The following is a 14,769-nucleotide window of genomic DNA, read 5'->3' as shown; positions in this document are numbered from 1 at the left end:
AGTGGAATTTCTGGATCATGTGATGTTTCTATTTTTAATTTTTGTAACAACATCCATAATATTTTCCATAGTGGCTGCAATGGTTTACATTTCCACCAATAATGCACCAGGGTTCCATTTTCTCTACATCTTTGCAAACATTTTCTATTGCTTTTTGTCATGATAAAAGCCATTCTAAGATCCTAGGAGAATAAGAGAAAGATTTTAAGGATGCAAAAGTATTTCAGGGAGTAATGCTTGGAATTCTTCCAAATTTGGCAAAAGGTGTAAACACACAGATGCAAAAAATTGAAAGAACATCATGTAGGATGAAGCCAGTGAGATCCACAGTAGGATGTAGCATAATCAAACTGACAATTAAAGACCAAGAAAAAGAATCTTAAAAGTAGTGACAGTGAAATTACATGTACAGGAAAAAATACAATTACAATGATAACAATTGAAATAAAACAGTATAGGAATAAGCCATGCAGATACCACAGAAGATTGCTATGCTGGTTTGTTCCAACCAGCTTGTATGTAAAGCTTTTAAGCTTTACAGATCAATTCACTCATCTCTCCAGCAGTGATTCTTTGCCTGGGAAGTCTGATCATAAGCCTATGCCCAACTGGCTAATGTCCCCATGGAGGGAAAACAAAGAAAGGAATGAGGGAGGAGGGGGAGGGGAAGGGAGGGAATGCGAGGGGAAGGGAGGGGAAGGGAAGGGAAGGGAAGGGAAGGGAAGGGAAGGGAAGGGAAGGGAAGGGAAGGGAAAGGAAGGGCAGGGCAGAAGGAAGACTGATTTTTCCTACTTGGTTCAGTAGAAGCTGGCATGACTTTTTACTCCCACACCATTTTTAACTCAAAAACAAAAACAAAAAAAACCCAAAAAACGAATCGGCAGCCTTCTCCATGTGACAAGGCTTTGTCACATGACAGCCTTCATTTCAGAAACTGGCTTTTAGGCCATGATACTTCCAGTAGTTTATTATTTTTTTTTATTTAAAAAATTTTTACATTTATATCTTTATTTTGAGAGAGAGAGAGAGAGGGAGAGAGAGAGAGCATGAGTGGGGTAGCGACAGAGAGAGAGGGAGAGAGAATTCCAAGGAGGCTCCATGCTGACATAGCACAGAGCTTGATGCAGGGCTCAAACTCACAAACTGTGAGATTGTGATCTGAGCTGAAATCATGACCTGAGCCAAAATCAAGAGTCAGATGCTTACCCGACTGAGGCATCCAGACACCCTATACTTCCAGTAGTTTAATTGGATAGGAACTCTTCTAGAGGACAGACCACTTGAAACGTCGAAATTCTACAGTGACCATTAATTCAGTTGCTTTTGGAAACAAAATACCTTTCGAAATAATCTCCCTTGGGATAAAAGTGTTGTGTTGACTGCATTTTGTAATTGAGAGAAAGGAGAGATGAGTAGTGAATATGAGAGCTAACTACTTCTGTAGTTTTGTGGACAGACTTCCATTGAAAATTCTGCATTTTAGCCACCCTTCCCTACCTGCCTTTTTGGCTCTTCTTCCTCTGCTTTTCCTTCTTACTCAGGCTGCAGCTCCTCCAGAGCATTCGAAGTTGATCAACCAGGCTCTCTCTTTTACCATTGTATTTGATGATGTTGCTTCCTCGCCTCATTTTATCCATTAGTGGACTTCATTTTATTTCAAAATCCCAGGAAGTTCTTAAATCTTTTATCTTCCAATTGCCTCTTTCTGATGATCCTTTATTTGCATTAATTAGGAAAAGGGGAGCTATTTTGAGTGCCGTATCTGTGAATTTGAACTGGAATTTTCCTGTGGTTATTTTAAAAATTCATCAAAGTTATACTGTATTTTCATGTGTAATTCTCTCTTTAGTTGATTTCAGAGTGGTTGGAAAGGAAAGATTTCTTTACTTTTCCCTCACTAAAGGTGGGTCCTTTGTAAAAATTATCTTCTTTTTGAAGTTTATTTATTTATTTTGAGAGAGACAGAGACAGCATGAGTGGGAGAGGGGCAGAGAGAGAGAATCCCAGCCAGGCCTCTCCCTGTCAGCAGAGAGCCAAACATGGGGCTCGAACCCATGAAGCTGTGAGATGCATGACCTGAGCTGAAACCAAAAGTCGGATGCTTAACTGATTGAGTCATCCAGGTGCCCCTGTAAAAATTATCTTGATAGATAGCAAGAGAAGGAGGGAGAGAGGGGAGACTTTATTTCTTATTTTTTTATTAACAGGAAGAAAAATATATCTCCTTATTAATCATAATGAAGGTATAAATAAAACACTCATATATTTAACACTGTTATATAGTGGGTGAAGAGTATACTGCATGGAGATAGGCATATTCCAGCAATGCAAATTTGCTTAATATTGGATATGATAGAAAGCTTTTTAATTTTTTAATTTATAAGACTTAGAACAGGGGAAATGATTCTAGTTCACGTACGTAGGCCAGGGAAGATGAACATATCTCAACACATTCATTTCAAACTTGAAAAGAAGTATGTTTGGGGCATTTGTCCAAAATTAGATAAGCTAATCAATGAATAAATGAATAAAATTAATTCCTTTTATCTTACTCATACCTGGGACTATACAAAAATATGCTTACATGTAATTCACATTTCTCTTTAGGAAATATGTATTTACTTATGTTGTTTTTATGTGTTTTGTTTTTTTTTTTTCTTTGAAACATGGTATGACTGCTTCTGGGACACCGTGTATCTTGTTCAAGGAAGGAATCTTGTATATTAGTTTATATTCAAAACATATCCCAACCACTGCCCAGGCCTAACTACTTTTGTGATGTCTCTTGCTTTTGCTGTCATTACAAAAGAGCCAGCTGCAAATTGACCCTTTTATCTGCAGGAAATTATATTAGAAGCATGGGTCTTAACTTTTCCAGCTTATTTTTCCCCTAAAGATAGCCCAGGGAAATATGACTAGTTATTATTGCCTCAATGACAATGTTTAAGGAGCACTAGAATGAAAATGATTTTGTGCACAGGTAATGCTGGTTTATCCAAAATTTTTGTTATTCTTGCTGGCTTCATCAGAGCACTTCCAGTTACTGAACAAGCTGATATTCTTTCCTTTATGATGATGATTGGTTAATGGTGATAGGAAATAATGATTTTTAAGACTATTCATCATATAATACATATTCTATCAGATAACCTGAGAAAAGCCAACAGAAATTTTTACAGACTTCCCTAAAGATATTCAAATTAAATTAAAATTTGGATAAAACAATATTAACATAGAGCTTACATAAAAATCAGGTCAAATAAACAATAATTAAAACGCTTTCTGTGTTTAGTGATCATTTACTATGTACCAGACACTACTTTTATTCCTTTATGTCTAACAAATTATTTCATCCTTATAACCTACACTTTTATAAAATTTGGGTATAATTGCTGTTCCAAATTCAAAGATGGATAAACAGAGATATGGAGGGATTAAATTACTTGCTCTAGGTCACACTGCTAATTTGAAAGATAAGAGACATTATCATTAAAGTTGGAAAAAATATAAAAATGACAGGAACACTGCTATTTAGCATTGATCAATATGTCGCTCTGTGACGAAAGTAGTTCTTGCACTGAATATTGCATTTGTCAATAACTTGTGCTTGAACTTAGAAGAGATTTATTCTCATCAAATCTAAAATGTGGATAAAAATATTTCCTTTGAGTGTGTATTAGTGTATATTATAAAAATATATAGAAAGTGCAAAGACAGATCCTAGCTTATTAAAAATGGTCAGTACAAGGTGGCTATTTTTATTCTTATAATAATTCATATCAATAAGCTCACAGCTGTACTCATGGGAAAAAAATAGTATCTCATTCTCTAAATTTTATATGTGGTAAAGTAATAGCATACCGTTTGGACTCCCAAGTTCTTCTTTTAGAATGAGTAGATCTCATGAAATTCCAAATCATGTTATTTATGTATATATAAACATACATGTATAATAATATATAATATAATATATATAATATAATATGATAATATAAATATATAGTATATGAAGGGTAAATATAAAGTATATTGTGCATTAAATTTTTGTACAAAGTACAATTGCTCGATTCATGGCTTTACATTTAAAATTTTTGTTGTTGGCTGTTTTAACATTTTAGTTTTGTGACCGGGGACGGTGCACTCCTAAGGATTCATACTCAAAGAGAGTAAATTGTGACTCAGTTACAAATTGCAGTGGACATGGGGTATGTAATGGTTATTTCATTTCTACATATAGTTATTTTAGTTCACGTCAATAATATTTTCCAAGATAATATGGTTCAGAATTATTTGACACAGAAATTATGTTGAAAACTTTCAGTTAAATAAGGAAATTGTATTCCATTATTTATACATATGTACATGATTTATGTGCTATTGTTTTAGGCCTCATGAGCTTTGAACTGTGTACAGAAATGCAATATGAAGTGTAATCTATTATAATTTATATCAAGATTATGATACTTAGGAAATGAATTTATTAAGGATTATTCATACATATTTATACATACATGTAAATGTGCTTATGGTTGAGTGTATGTGTACTGATATATATTTAGACACACAATATATTTATATCAAAATATTATGATCTAATATTTTTGTGAGAGCAGAGTTTCTTGTCTATTCAGATCTCTTTCATCCTTTAGTGACTTCAATTTATTTCCCTGTATGTCCTCCATACTATATTTGAAAAGTCCTTCACTGATGGACTTTTGGATGCTAAATTTTAACTTAACTATTATAAATAGTGGGACAATGGACATCGGGTACAGTAACCTTTGCACATTCATCTGACTTCTTGTTAAATTTTTAATGAAATATTATTGGCCACATGGATGTACTATTTAAATTTTTATAAATACTATATTGTGTTTAACGCATATCATACCAATTTTTGCTCTCTCCTATCAGGTATAAAAATATGCATTTCCTCAAATTCTGGCCAGACTAACATCTCAGTTTTTGTAAATCACTTTTAACATGCTAAATCCATTGTTAATTTGTATTTACCTAATGATATGGTTTTTAAGCATGTATGTATAGTCGTATTTCCCATTTGCATTTTAATTTGTTCATCCACTGTGAAATTATCTACTAGGGAATAGAAATTTTGTAGTTTGTTTTTTTGAACATAAATTTGGCTTTAATTTTGTGGCTAGTGTCTCCTGCCATATTGATGCTTCACATTTTATATAATAATCCAGGAATAAAGTGACCTGCCTGCGTGTCTTATATCAAAAATTTCTCCCAAATCACTTACATGTCCTATTATTAACAGTTTCTTTTCTATTTCTATCCTTTCTTATTTAATTTGAATTTAATTTCTTATTAATTTTTTCTATGAACCTACTGCTACTGACCCTTCTTTCAATTACATGTATAGGTATTTTCTAACCTTCCTATTTCTAACAAAATACATTTCGGTATCTGTCTCATTAAGGAAGATTCTCCTTTTGTTTTTTTCCCCATTTTTTGGAAAAGTTTGTTTTTATAACCACTATTTTTAAACCTAGCATAATTCAAAATAAATATTAACTTCTATTTTATAATTTTTAATTGAAATATGTTGACAAACAATGTTACATTAGTTTCAGGTGTAGAATATAGTGATTCAACAACTCTGTATTATGATATGCTCACCACAAATGTAGCTATCATTTGCTATTACAGTATCATTGAATATATTCCCTCTGCTGTACCTCTTAGCCCCATGACTTGTTCATTCTATAACTGGAAGCCTATATCTCCCACTCCTCTTTACACATTTTGCCCATTACCCCCACCTGTTCCCCTTTATGGCAACCACCAGTTCTCTGTATTTACAGATTTAATCCTGCTTTTTTGTTTATTCATTTATTTTTTTTAGATTCCACATAGGAATGAAATCATATGGTATTTGTCTTTCTTAGTCTGACTTATTTCAGTTAGCACAATATCTTCTAGGTCCATCCAACTTGTCACAAATGGGAAGATCTCTTCTTTTTTATGGCTGTGTAACACTCCATTGTTTAGATATACTGCAGATTTATCCATTCATCTACTGATAGCCATTTAGGTTGCTTCCATATCTTTGCTAGTGTAAATAATGCTGCAATAACCAAAAGAGTGCAATATACTAATTAGTGATTTTGTTTTCATTGGGTGAATACTTAGTAGTAGAATTACTGGATTGTATGATAGTTCTATTTTTAATTTTGGGGGAAACTCCATACTGTTTTTGACAGTGGCTGCACTAATTTACATTCTCACCAACAGTGCACAATGGTTCCCTTTTCTCCACATTCTCACCAACACTTGTTTTTTTCTTTCTTTCTTTCTTTCTTTCTTTCTTTCTTTCTTTCTTTATTATTTATTTATTATTGTTTTGATACTAGCCATTCTGACTGTTGGGAGGTTATATCTCATTGTGGTTTTGATTTACATTTCACTGATGATTAGTATAATTTTTTGGTTCATAATTTTGTGCCTTTTTGGAATAAGGCATTTCAGTTTTATCAAGAAGGTTATCTTTTATTTGAAAACATACGAGACAAAAGAAAATCTTAATGACATTTAAAAGGTTAATGCATGGGAATTTGTTTTATTTTAAAAATATTTGCCACATTAAAATAAATATACAAATTACAATACTTTAATAATTTACATTGACTAACAGAACAGTGCATTTAATTTTTATGTTGTACATAAAATGTTCTTATTTTTTATTTGGTTTTGGTTTCAGGTTTGCAATAATTTGCTTCATTGTCACTGTGATGTTGGATATACTCCTCCATATTGTAAACCATCACCATTATCACCAGGAGGAAGTATTGATAATGGGTTTTGGAGTAAAGGAAGTTAGTATCCAGATGAGTGTGTTTCAAAGAGCTTTCTCCCCTTTCAGAAATGGTCTGTATCTCCACTGACTGTGTGGTTATAGAGCACCTGACATATAGATAGTGCAACGAGGAACCTAAACTTCCATTTTATTTTACTTTATTTAATTTAAATTTAAGTATCCATAGCATATGGATAGTAGATGGTACAAAACATTTAAAAAATATTGGGTGGACATTGATGAACATATATAAGCGTATTTGTTCTTTCTAAACTTCAAAATGTAAAAATCTTTGCAGTATAATTTCATTAATGTCTTTCCATCATTTGTACTTTTATACTTTATTTATATATGTCGTAAATCTGATAATAGATTATTGTTATATTGCCTTGAATAGATAATGAAATTTTAAAGATTTTTAATATAAATATTTACATTTACCCATCCATTTGCAGTTATCAAGGGCTTTGCAACTCTTCCATGTGGGTCATTTTTTTCTCTCTGAAAAAACTTCCTTTTATATTTCTTTTTGTTTGTACCTTGTGGTGGCCAATTGTCTCAGCTTTTGTCTTTAAAAGTTTTATAAAAATGTCTTAATTTCCAAAGACTATTTTCACTGGAATTAAATAATTCTACACTGAGAAGTTTTTCTTTCAGCAGTTCAAAGATGTAATTTTTTTTTTTTTTTTTTTTTAGAGAGAGAGAATGTACTTGGAGGACAGGGGCAGAAGGAGAGAGAGAAAGAGAGAGAGAATCTTAAGCAGGCTCCACGCTGAGTGTGGAGCCCACTGTGGGGCTTGGTCCCATAACCCTGGAATCATGATCTGAGCTGAAATCAAGAGTCATATGCTCAACCAAATGAGCCACCTAGGAGCCCCTACAGTGCCATTCTTATTATTCTTCTGATTAATGTTTCTTTTATTTTTTTATATCTCTTTATATGTGTTTATGTTATACATTTTTATTTTACATGTTTATATGATTTTCCAGTTTCACTACAATTTATCAAGACATGTTTCTTTTTGAATTTATCCTGCTTAGGTTGGCTGTGATTCTTGAATCCATAGGTTAATATGGCTTTGGAAATTTTGAAAAAAATCTTGAACCCTTGTCTCTTTTTAAATATTTTTTATTAAACATCTTTGGGTTTTAAAAAATGATACACAGTGACATTCGCTCTGTGGGATATAATTCAATGAGTATTGAAAAAAGCAGACTTTTGTTCCCAACACCACAGTCACAATGCACAATAGATCTTTCACCTCAATAGTTCCCACTGGCTGCTTTTTTGTATTCATGCCCTACTGCGGATTCCTGGAAACAAATTACCTGTTCTTGTCCCTATAGATTTGCCTTGTTCAGAATGTCATTTGCAGTACATATGCATTTCAGATCCATTTCTGTTGTCATAGGTCATATTCCTGTTTAAGAGTTCATTCATTTGTTTGTTTGTTTGGTTTGTTTTGTTTGTTTGTTAAGTAGGCTCCAGGCCCAATGTGGGGCATGAACTGATAACCCTGAGATCAAAAGTTGTGTGCTATACCAACTGATCCAGCCAAGCGCTCCCTAATAGCTCATTCTTTTATTGTTAAGTAGGCTTCTATATTGAAATGATGCATTCTTATTTGCTTATCCAGTCAGCCATTGAAAGGTATTTGGGTTATTTCTAGATTTGGGCAATTTTAAATAAACCTGCTATAAACATGTGCACATAGACTTTTGTGTTTACGTAAATTTTCACCGTTTGGCTGGTAAACACCAAGGACTAAGATTTCCGGGTCATTTATTAAGTGTTTAGTTTTTAGAAAGTGTATTTTTAATTTTACAAGAAATAGCTTTGGGGTGCCTGGGTGGCTTGGTTGGTTAAGCGTCCAATTTGATTTCAGCTCAGGTCATGATTTCACAACTTGTGAGTTCAGGCCTCGCATCAGGCTACGTGCTGAAAGTGTGGAGCCTGTTTGGCTGGGATTCTCTCTCTCTTTCTCTCTCTGTCCCTCCTCCACACCCACACATTCTCTCTCAAAATAAATAAACTTTAAAAAAAAAAAAGGAAAAAAATAGCGAAACTATTTTCTAACGTGAATGTACCAGTTTTCCTTCCTTGCATTTATCAATGAGAGTTCCAGTTTCTCTGCATGGATGTTGAACACTTCACAAGCACTTGATGTTGTCATTTTTGTTTGGTTTGCTTTGATTTTGTTTTGCCAGTTGTAGATGTCCAATGATATCCCTCTGTGATTTTTATTTAATATGTTGAAATAATTATAGATCCACAAAGAGCTGCAAAAAAATGCAGATGGAAGTCCTATGTACCCTTTACTCAGACTCTGTCAGTTTTAACATATTTTAATACTATAGTACAGTAGCAAAACAAGGAAATGGACATTATTAAAATCACAGACCTTATTCAGATTTCACTAGTATACATCTATATAGTGTGTGTGTGTGTGTGTGTGTGTGTGTGTATGAGTGCATATGTGGGTGTTGGTATTCAGTTTCATGCAGTTTTACCACATGTTCAAGTTTGTGTAACCACCACCACAATCAAAATACAGAGGTGTATCATCACTTTATGGTTCCTAATATTACCCCTTTATATAGCTACACTGATCCCCTTTTCTGCCATTGCTAACTCCTGGTAATAGCTAAACTGCTATCTCTCTTATGTTATTTCATGAATGTTATACATATGGAATCATACAGTTTATATCTCTTGGAGATTGGCTTCTTTCTCTTCCGTAATTTCCATGAACTGCATCCAAATTGTTGCAAGTATAAATACTTCATGCCTTTTTATTGATGACTAGTGTTCTTTTGTACAGATGTATCAAACTACTGATGGATATTTGCCAATTTTTAGCTACTATGAATAGATCTCCAATGCACAGGTGTGGAAAATTCTGAATGAAAGTGAAATTTGAATTCCCAGGGAAACATCCTCAAAAGTGAAATTGCTGGGTCAATAATAATCCATTTATAGATTTAAAAGCAACTGCCAAACTATTTTTCAGAGTGACTGTAACATTTGACATTCTTACCAACAGTATATGAATGACCCATTGTTTTGGCATCCTCACTAATATTTGGTGATATCACTGTTTTTTTGTTTTTTTTTTTTTTTGTTTTTTGGTTTTTGGTTTTTGGGTTTTTTTAGTCATTCTATTAGGTATGTATTAATTGTAGTTTTAATTTGAACTTCCCTAATGGGTAATGATGTTGAATGTCTTTAATGTGTTTATTTGGCATCTGTATGTTCTCTTCAGTGAAAATCTGTTCATGTCTTTGCCCATTTTCTAATTAGACTGTGTTTTTTTAAATGTTGAATTTTTAGAGGTTTTTTTTTTTTTGGTTTTTTGGTTTCATAGATAGATAGATAATTTGAATACATTTTTTCCATGTCTGTAATTTGTTTTCCCTCAGACCCCAAATATTAATTCTTTTTCTGATAAAGTCTACTTCTTTTCCTTAATGGATCATGCTTTTGGTGCCAAGTGTATGAACTCTTTATCAACCTTAAGTCCCGAAGATTTTCTGCCATGACATTTCTAAAAGATGCAGTTTTGTGTTTTACATTTAAGTCCATGATCCATTTTGAGTTACATTTTGTAAAGGGTGGGAGGTTAACTTTTTGATTAACACATCTCCAATTGCTGCACCATAATTCTTTGAAAAAGCATTCACTTGTCTTTTGAATTGTTTTTGTTCCTTCATCAATAATTAATTGGAAATTTTTGTGTTAGTGTATTTCTCACTTCTCTATTTTGTTCCATTTATCTATGTGTCATTTTCTTCATTGTTATACTGTTCTGATTATTGTAACTGTGTGGCAATCTTTGACATTGGGAAGAGTGTTTTTTCCCACTTTATTCTTCTTTTTCAAAATTGTTTTGGCTATTCTAGGGTCTCCTTTCTATGTACCTTTCAAGATAAGCTTATCTATGTTTAAAAACTTTTTGCTGTGATCTTAATTCAAATTATGTTAAACCTATGGAGGGGCGCCTGGGTGGCTCAGTCGGTTAAGCGTCCGACTTCAGCTCAGGTCACGATCTCGTGGTCCGTGAGTTCGAGCCCCGCGTCGGGCTCTGGGCTGACGGCTCAGAGCCTGGAGCCTGCTTCCGTTTCTGTGTCTCCCTCTCTCTCTGCCCCTCCCCCGTTCATGCTCTGTCTCTCTCTGTCCCCAAAAAATAAATAAACATTAAAAAAAAATTAAAAAAAAACCTATGGAACAATTTACGAAGGTTTCATATCTTTACTATATATTATTGACCCTTCCAATCTACAGTATGTCACTTCATTTATTTAGATTTTGTAGGATTTTCTTCATCAGAATTTTGTACTTTTTACCAGATACTGTACATGTTTTACAATTTCATATTTTGTTTTTTCCTTTTTAGAGCAATTATAAATAGTGTACGATAATTAAACTTTTTTTACATTTATAAACATCAATTAAAATTATTAACTTTAATGTTTATTGATCCTACACCATCTAACTCCTTCCAATCAACCTTCTATACATATCTGTCCACTTGTGAACCATATCGTATAAGTGTTCATGTCCGAATGTTGTAAAAAAAAATGGATATTCTAGATCTTCTTTACAACACAGAATGTTCCAGATATTTGTGATGAAATATTGCATGTCAGAGTATGAGTAACTGGATGAAAATATTATATTTCTTTTTTGCTATTAGAAATATTCTGTTTCTCATTGATTCTTGAGCTGGAGAAAAATGATATCATTATCTGAAGACTATATGAGCTATACCATGAAACTTCATTTGTGTTATCAATTTAAATATCACCATTACAGCCCAGAGGTCTTCTCTGTTTTTTTTTTTTATTTTTTGCATTTTTCTGATTAAAAATTTTAAAACATCTTCCTCCATCAATATTCTTTTCTTTATCATTATGGGCAGTAAAGAACATTTCTGAATTCTCAGTCATGTTCAGTGGAAGCTAAAATAAAAAGATACATTTGGCTCCAGGGCTCTTTTGTACCTTTTTGAAAGTTGATAAATTAATTTGGGCAACAGTATAAGAAAACTGAAATTTTTCAATGAAATAAAATAGGAAGCCAAGAAATAGACCATTTATAGACCATACATATGGTCTAATGACTTTCAACAAAGTGGCCATGACCTTTTAATGAGCAAAAGAATAATCTTTTCAAGAAATGGTATTGGGATAATAGGATATCCACATGCAAAAGAATGAGATTGGACCTTTACATTGTATATAAAACTTAACTCCAAATGGATCAAAGATTTAAATGTAAGAGCTAAATCTATAAAATTCTTATAAGAAAGCATGGAAGAAGTCTTTTTTTAAAATAGTTTATTTTAAGAGAGAGAGAAAGCATGCAAGCAGGGGTCGGTCAGAGAAGGAGGAGAGAGAATCCCAAGTAGGCTCCACACAGTCAGTGTGGAGTCTAATGCGAGGCTTGATGCAGGGCTTGAACTCACAAACTGTAAGATCATGACCTGAGCCAAAACCAAGAGTCGGAAACTCAACCAACTGTGCCACCCAGGTGCCCGTGGGAGGTCTTTAAAACACTGGATTTGGCAATGATTTCTTGGATATGACACCAAAGCACAGAAAACAGAAGAAAAAATAAACAAATTGGAATTCATCATAATGAGAAACTGTTACTTATAAAAAGATACCATCAACAAAAATGTAACCCATGGAATGTATCTGATGAAGTATTAATATCCAAAATATTTAAAGAACTCTTAAAACTCAGCAACAAAGAAACGAATTAAAAAATGGGCAAAGGACTTAAATAGACATTTCTCCAAAGAAGATACACAAATGACTGATAAGCAAATGAAAAGATGTTCAACATCACTAATTGCTAGGGAATTGCAAGTCAGAACCACAAGATTCCAATTCATACCTATTAGGATGGCTGTTATAAAAAAAATTCAGAAATATCAAGTGTTGGTGATGATGTGGAGAAATTGGCATCCCTGTTCATTGCTAGTGGGAATGTAACATGATTCAGGCTCTGTGGAAAATAGTATGGTGATTCCTCATAAAATTAAACCTAGAATTACCATATCCTGCAATTCCACATCTGAGTATATACTCAAAAGTATTGAAAGCATGTATTTGAACAGGTATTTGTATACCCATGCTTATAACAGCATTATTTACAATAGCTAAATGGTAGAAATATTTAAATGTCTATCAACAGATAAATGGAGAAACAAAATGTGTCATATACATACAAATGGACTATTATTCAGCTTTAAAAAGGGATGAAATTTGGACACCTGCTACAACGTGGATGGAATATGAAGAACTTATCCTAATTAAAACAAGCCAGTCACACTAGAACAAATATTGGATGATTCTGCTTTTATGAGGCATCTAGAATAGTCAAATTCATAGAAAAAAAAAGAGAAGTGTACTTGTCAGGAATTGGGGGAGTGAAAATGATAAATTAATATTTAAGGGTTCAGTTTGTAGGGATGAAAAAAGTTCTGGTGTTTGATGGTGGCAATGATGCACTTAAAAATGTTTAAAATTATAAACTTTATTGTGTATTTTTCCATGATAAAAATTAAATTAGGAAAAATTCCCTTTATATTACCAAAAATAATACAATATTTAGAAATAATGTTATGAAGTATAAGATATGAACTGAAAGCTAAACATGCATTATTGATGGAAAGATCTGCATAAAATGTAAAGACATGCCAGGTTCATGTATTAGAAGTCTCAATATTGTTGATACAGAAATACCCCTTAAATTGATCTTCAAATTCAACACAATTCTTAACAAACCCGAGCACTATTTTTTTAAATTTTTTTTTTGCAGAAGTTGATAAGCTGATTCTAAAAGTCATTCAGGGGGCGCCTGGGTGGCGCAGCCGGTTAAGCGTCCGACTTCAGCCAGGTCACGATCTCTCGGTCCGTGAGTTCGAGCCCCGCGTCAGGCTCTGGGCTGATGGCTCAGAGCCTGGAGCCTGTTTCCGATTCTGTGTCTCCCTCTCTCTCTGCCCCTCCCCCGTTCATGCTCTGTCTCTCTCTGTCCCAAAAAAATAAATAAACGTTGAAAAAAAAAATTAAAAAAATAAATAAATAAATAAAAGTCATTCAGAAATTTAAGGGACATGGAATGGTAAAAGAAGTCTTGAAGAAAACTTGAAGCTGAAAACATACTTTCTAATTCCAAAAGATAATCCAAAGCTAAAGTAATCAAAATGGTGTAGTAATAACCTAAAGATAAGGATAGACATTAGTTCAATGGAATAGGATAGAGAGTCCAGAAATAAAACTTCATACTTACAGTCATTCATCTTTGACAAGGATGCCAAGTCAATTCAATGGGGAAAAAAATGTCTTTTCAGCAAATGGGAGAAGTAGATAACCACATGTAAAAGAAAGAAGTTAGATTGCTACATCACAATATTCATAAAAATTAATGGAAAATAGATCATAGATCTAAATGTAAGATTTAAACATATAAAACACAACACACATAACTAAGGTCACTTTGTGACCTTGGCATAGGCTATGTTTTTAGAGGGCATCAAAGCACAAGTGAAGACAGAACAATAGATTGATTGAACTTCATCAAAATTAAGAACTTTTGTACAGCAAATGATACTTTCTTCTTTCTACCCTCAACCCAGTGAGAGCTGCCATCTAATTAGCTTTAGGTTGTTTCAGACTGTGTATATGTTTATATATCTTTCCCCTTCTCTCCAGTGCTGCACCCTACAGATTCTAGCCATTACGAGTGTTGTGAATTCTTTCCTCTGCCTCCATAACTCAGTGGTAATTCTGTATTTTCTAAGACTTCAATTCTCTGAGCTGAGATCAGTAAATTGTCAATGGGTAAACTGGATTTTTATAAAATATATCATGTTTTCTTTCCTTCAGATATTATAGATTTGCATTTTTTGTTGATTTCCAGAAACCATTTCCTTCATGTATTT

At 33.2% G+C, this 14,769-nt stretch overlaps 1 protein-coding gene across 1 annotated transcript in view; it reads left to right on the top strand.

Moving 5' to 3' along the window:
* LOC124521323 (A disintegrin and metallopeptidase domain 3-like) overlaps window positions 1–14,769 on the top strand; it is a 116,226-nt gene that overhangs the window by 97,489 nt on the left and 3,968 nt on the right. The window contains exons 17-18 of the mRNA XM_047092420.1: window positions 4,119–4,205; window positions 6,725–6,839. Of these exons, the coding sequence (XP_046948376.1) occupies window positions 4,119–4,205; window positions 6,725–6,839 (202 nt within the window). The remainder of the gene's footprint in view (window positions 1–4,118; window positions 4,206–6,724; window positions 6,840–14,769) is intronic.

The sequence above is a fragment of the Lynx rufus genome, unplaced genomic scaffold (genome assembly GCF_022079265.1).
Source record: "Lynx rufus isolate CCGP_SWC_20201006 ecotype Redwood Valley unplaced genomic scaffold, mLynRuf1.p SCAF_3, whole genome shotgun sequence".
Taxonomy (NCBI): Eukaryota; Metazoa; Chordata; class Mammalia; order Carnivora; family Felidae; genus Lynx; species Lynx rufus.
The sequence above is the reverse complement of the archived record's forward strand: the minus strand, read 5'-3'. Positions and strand labels throughout refer to the sequence as shown.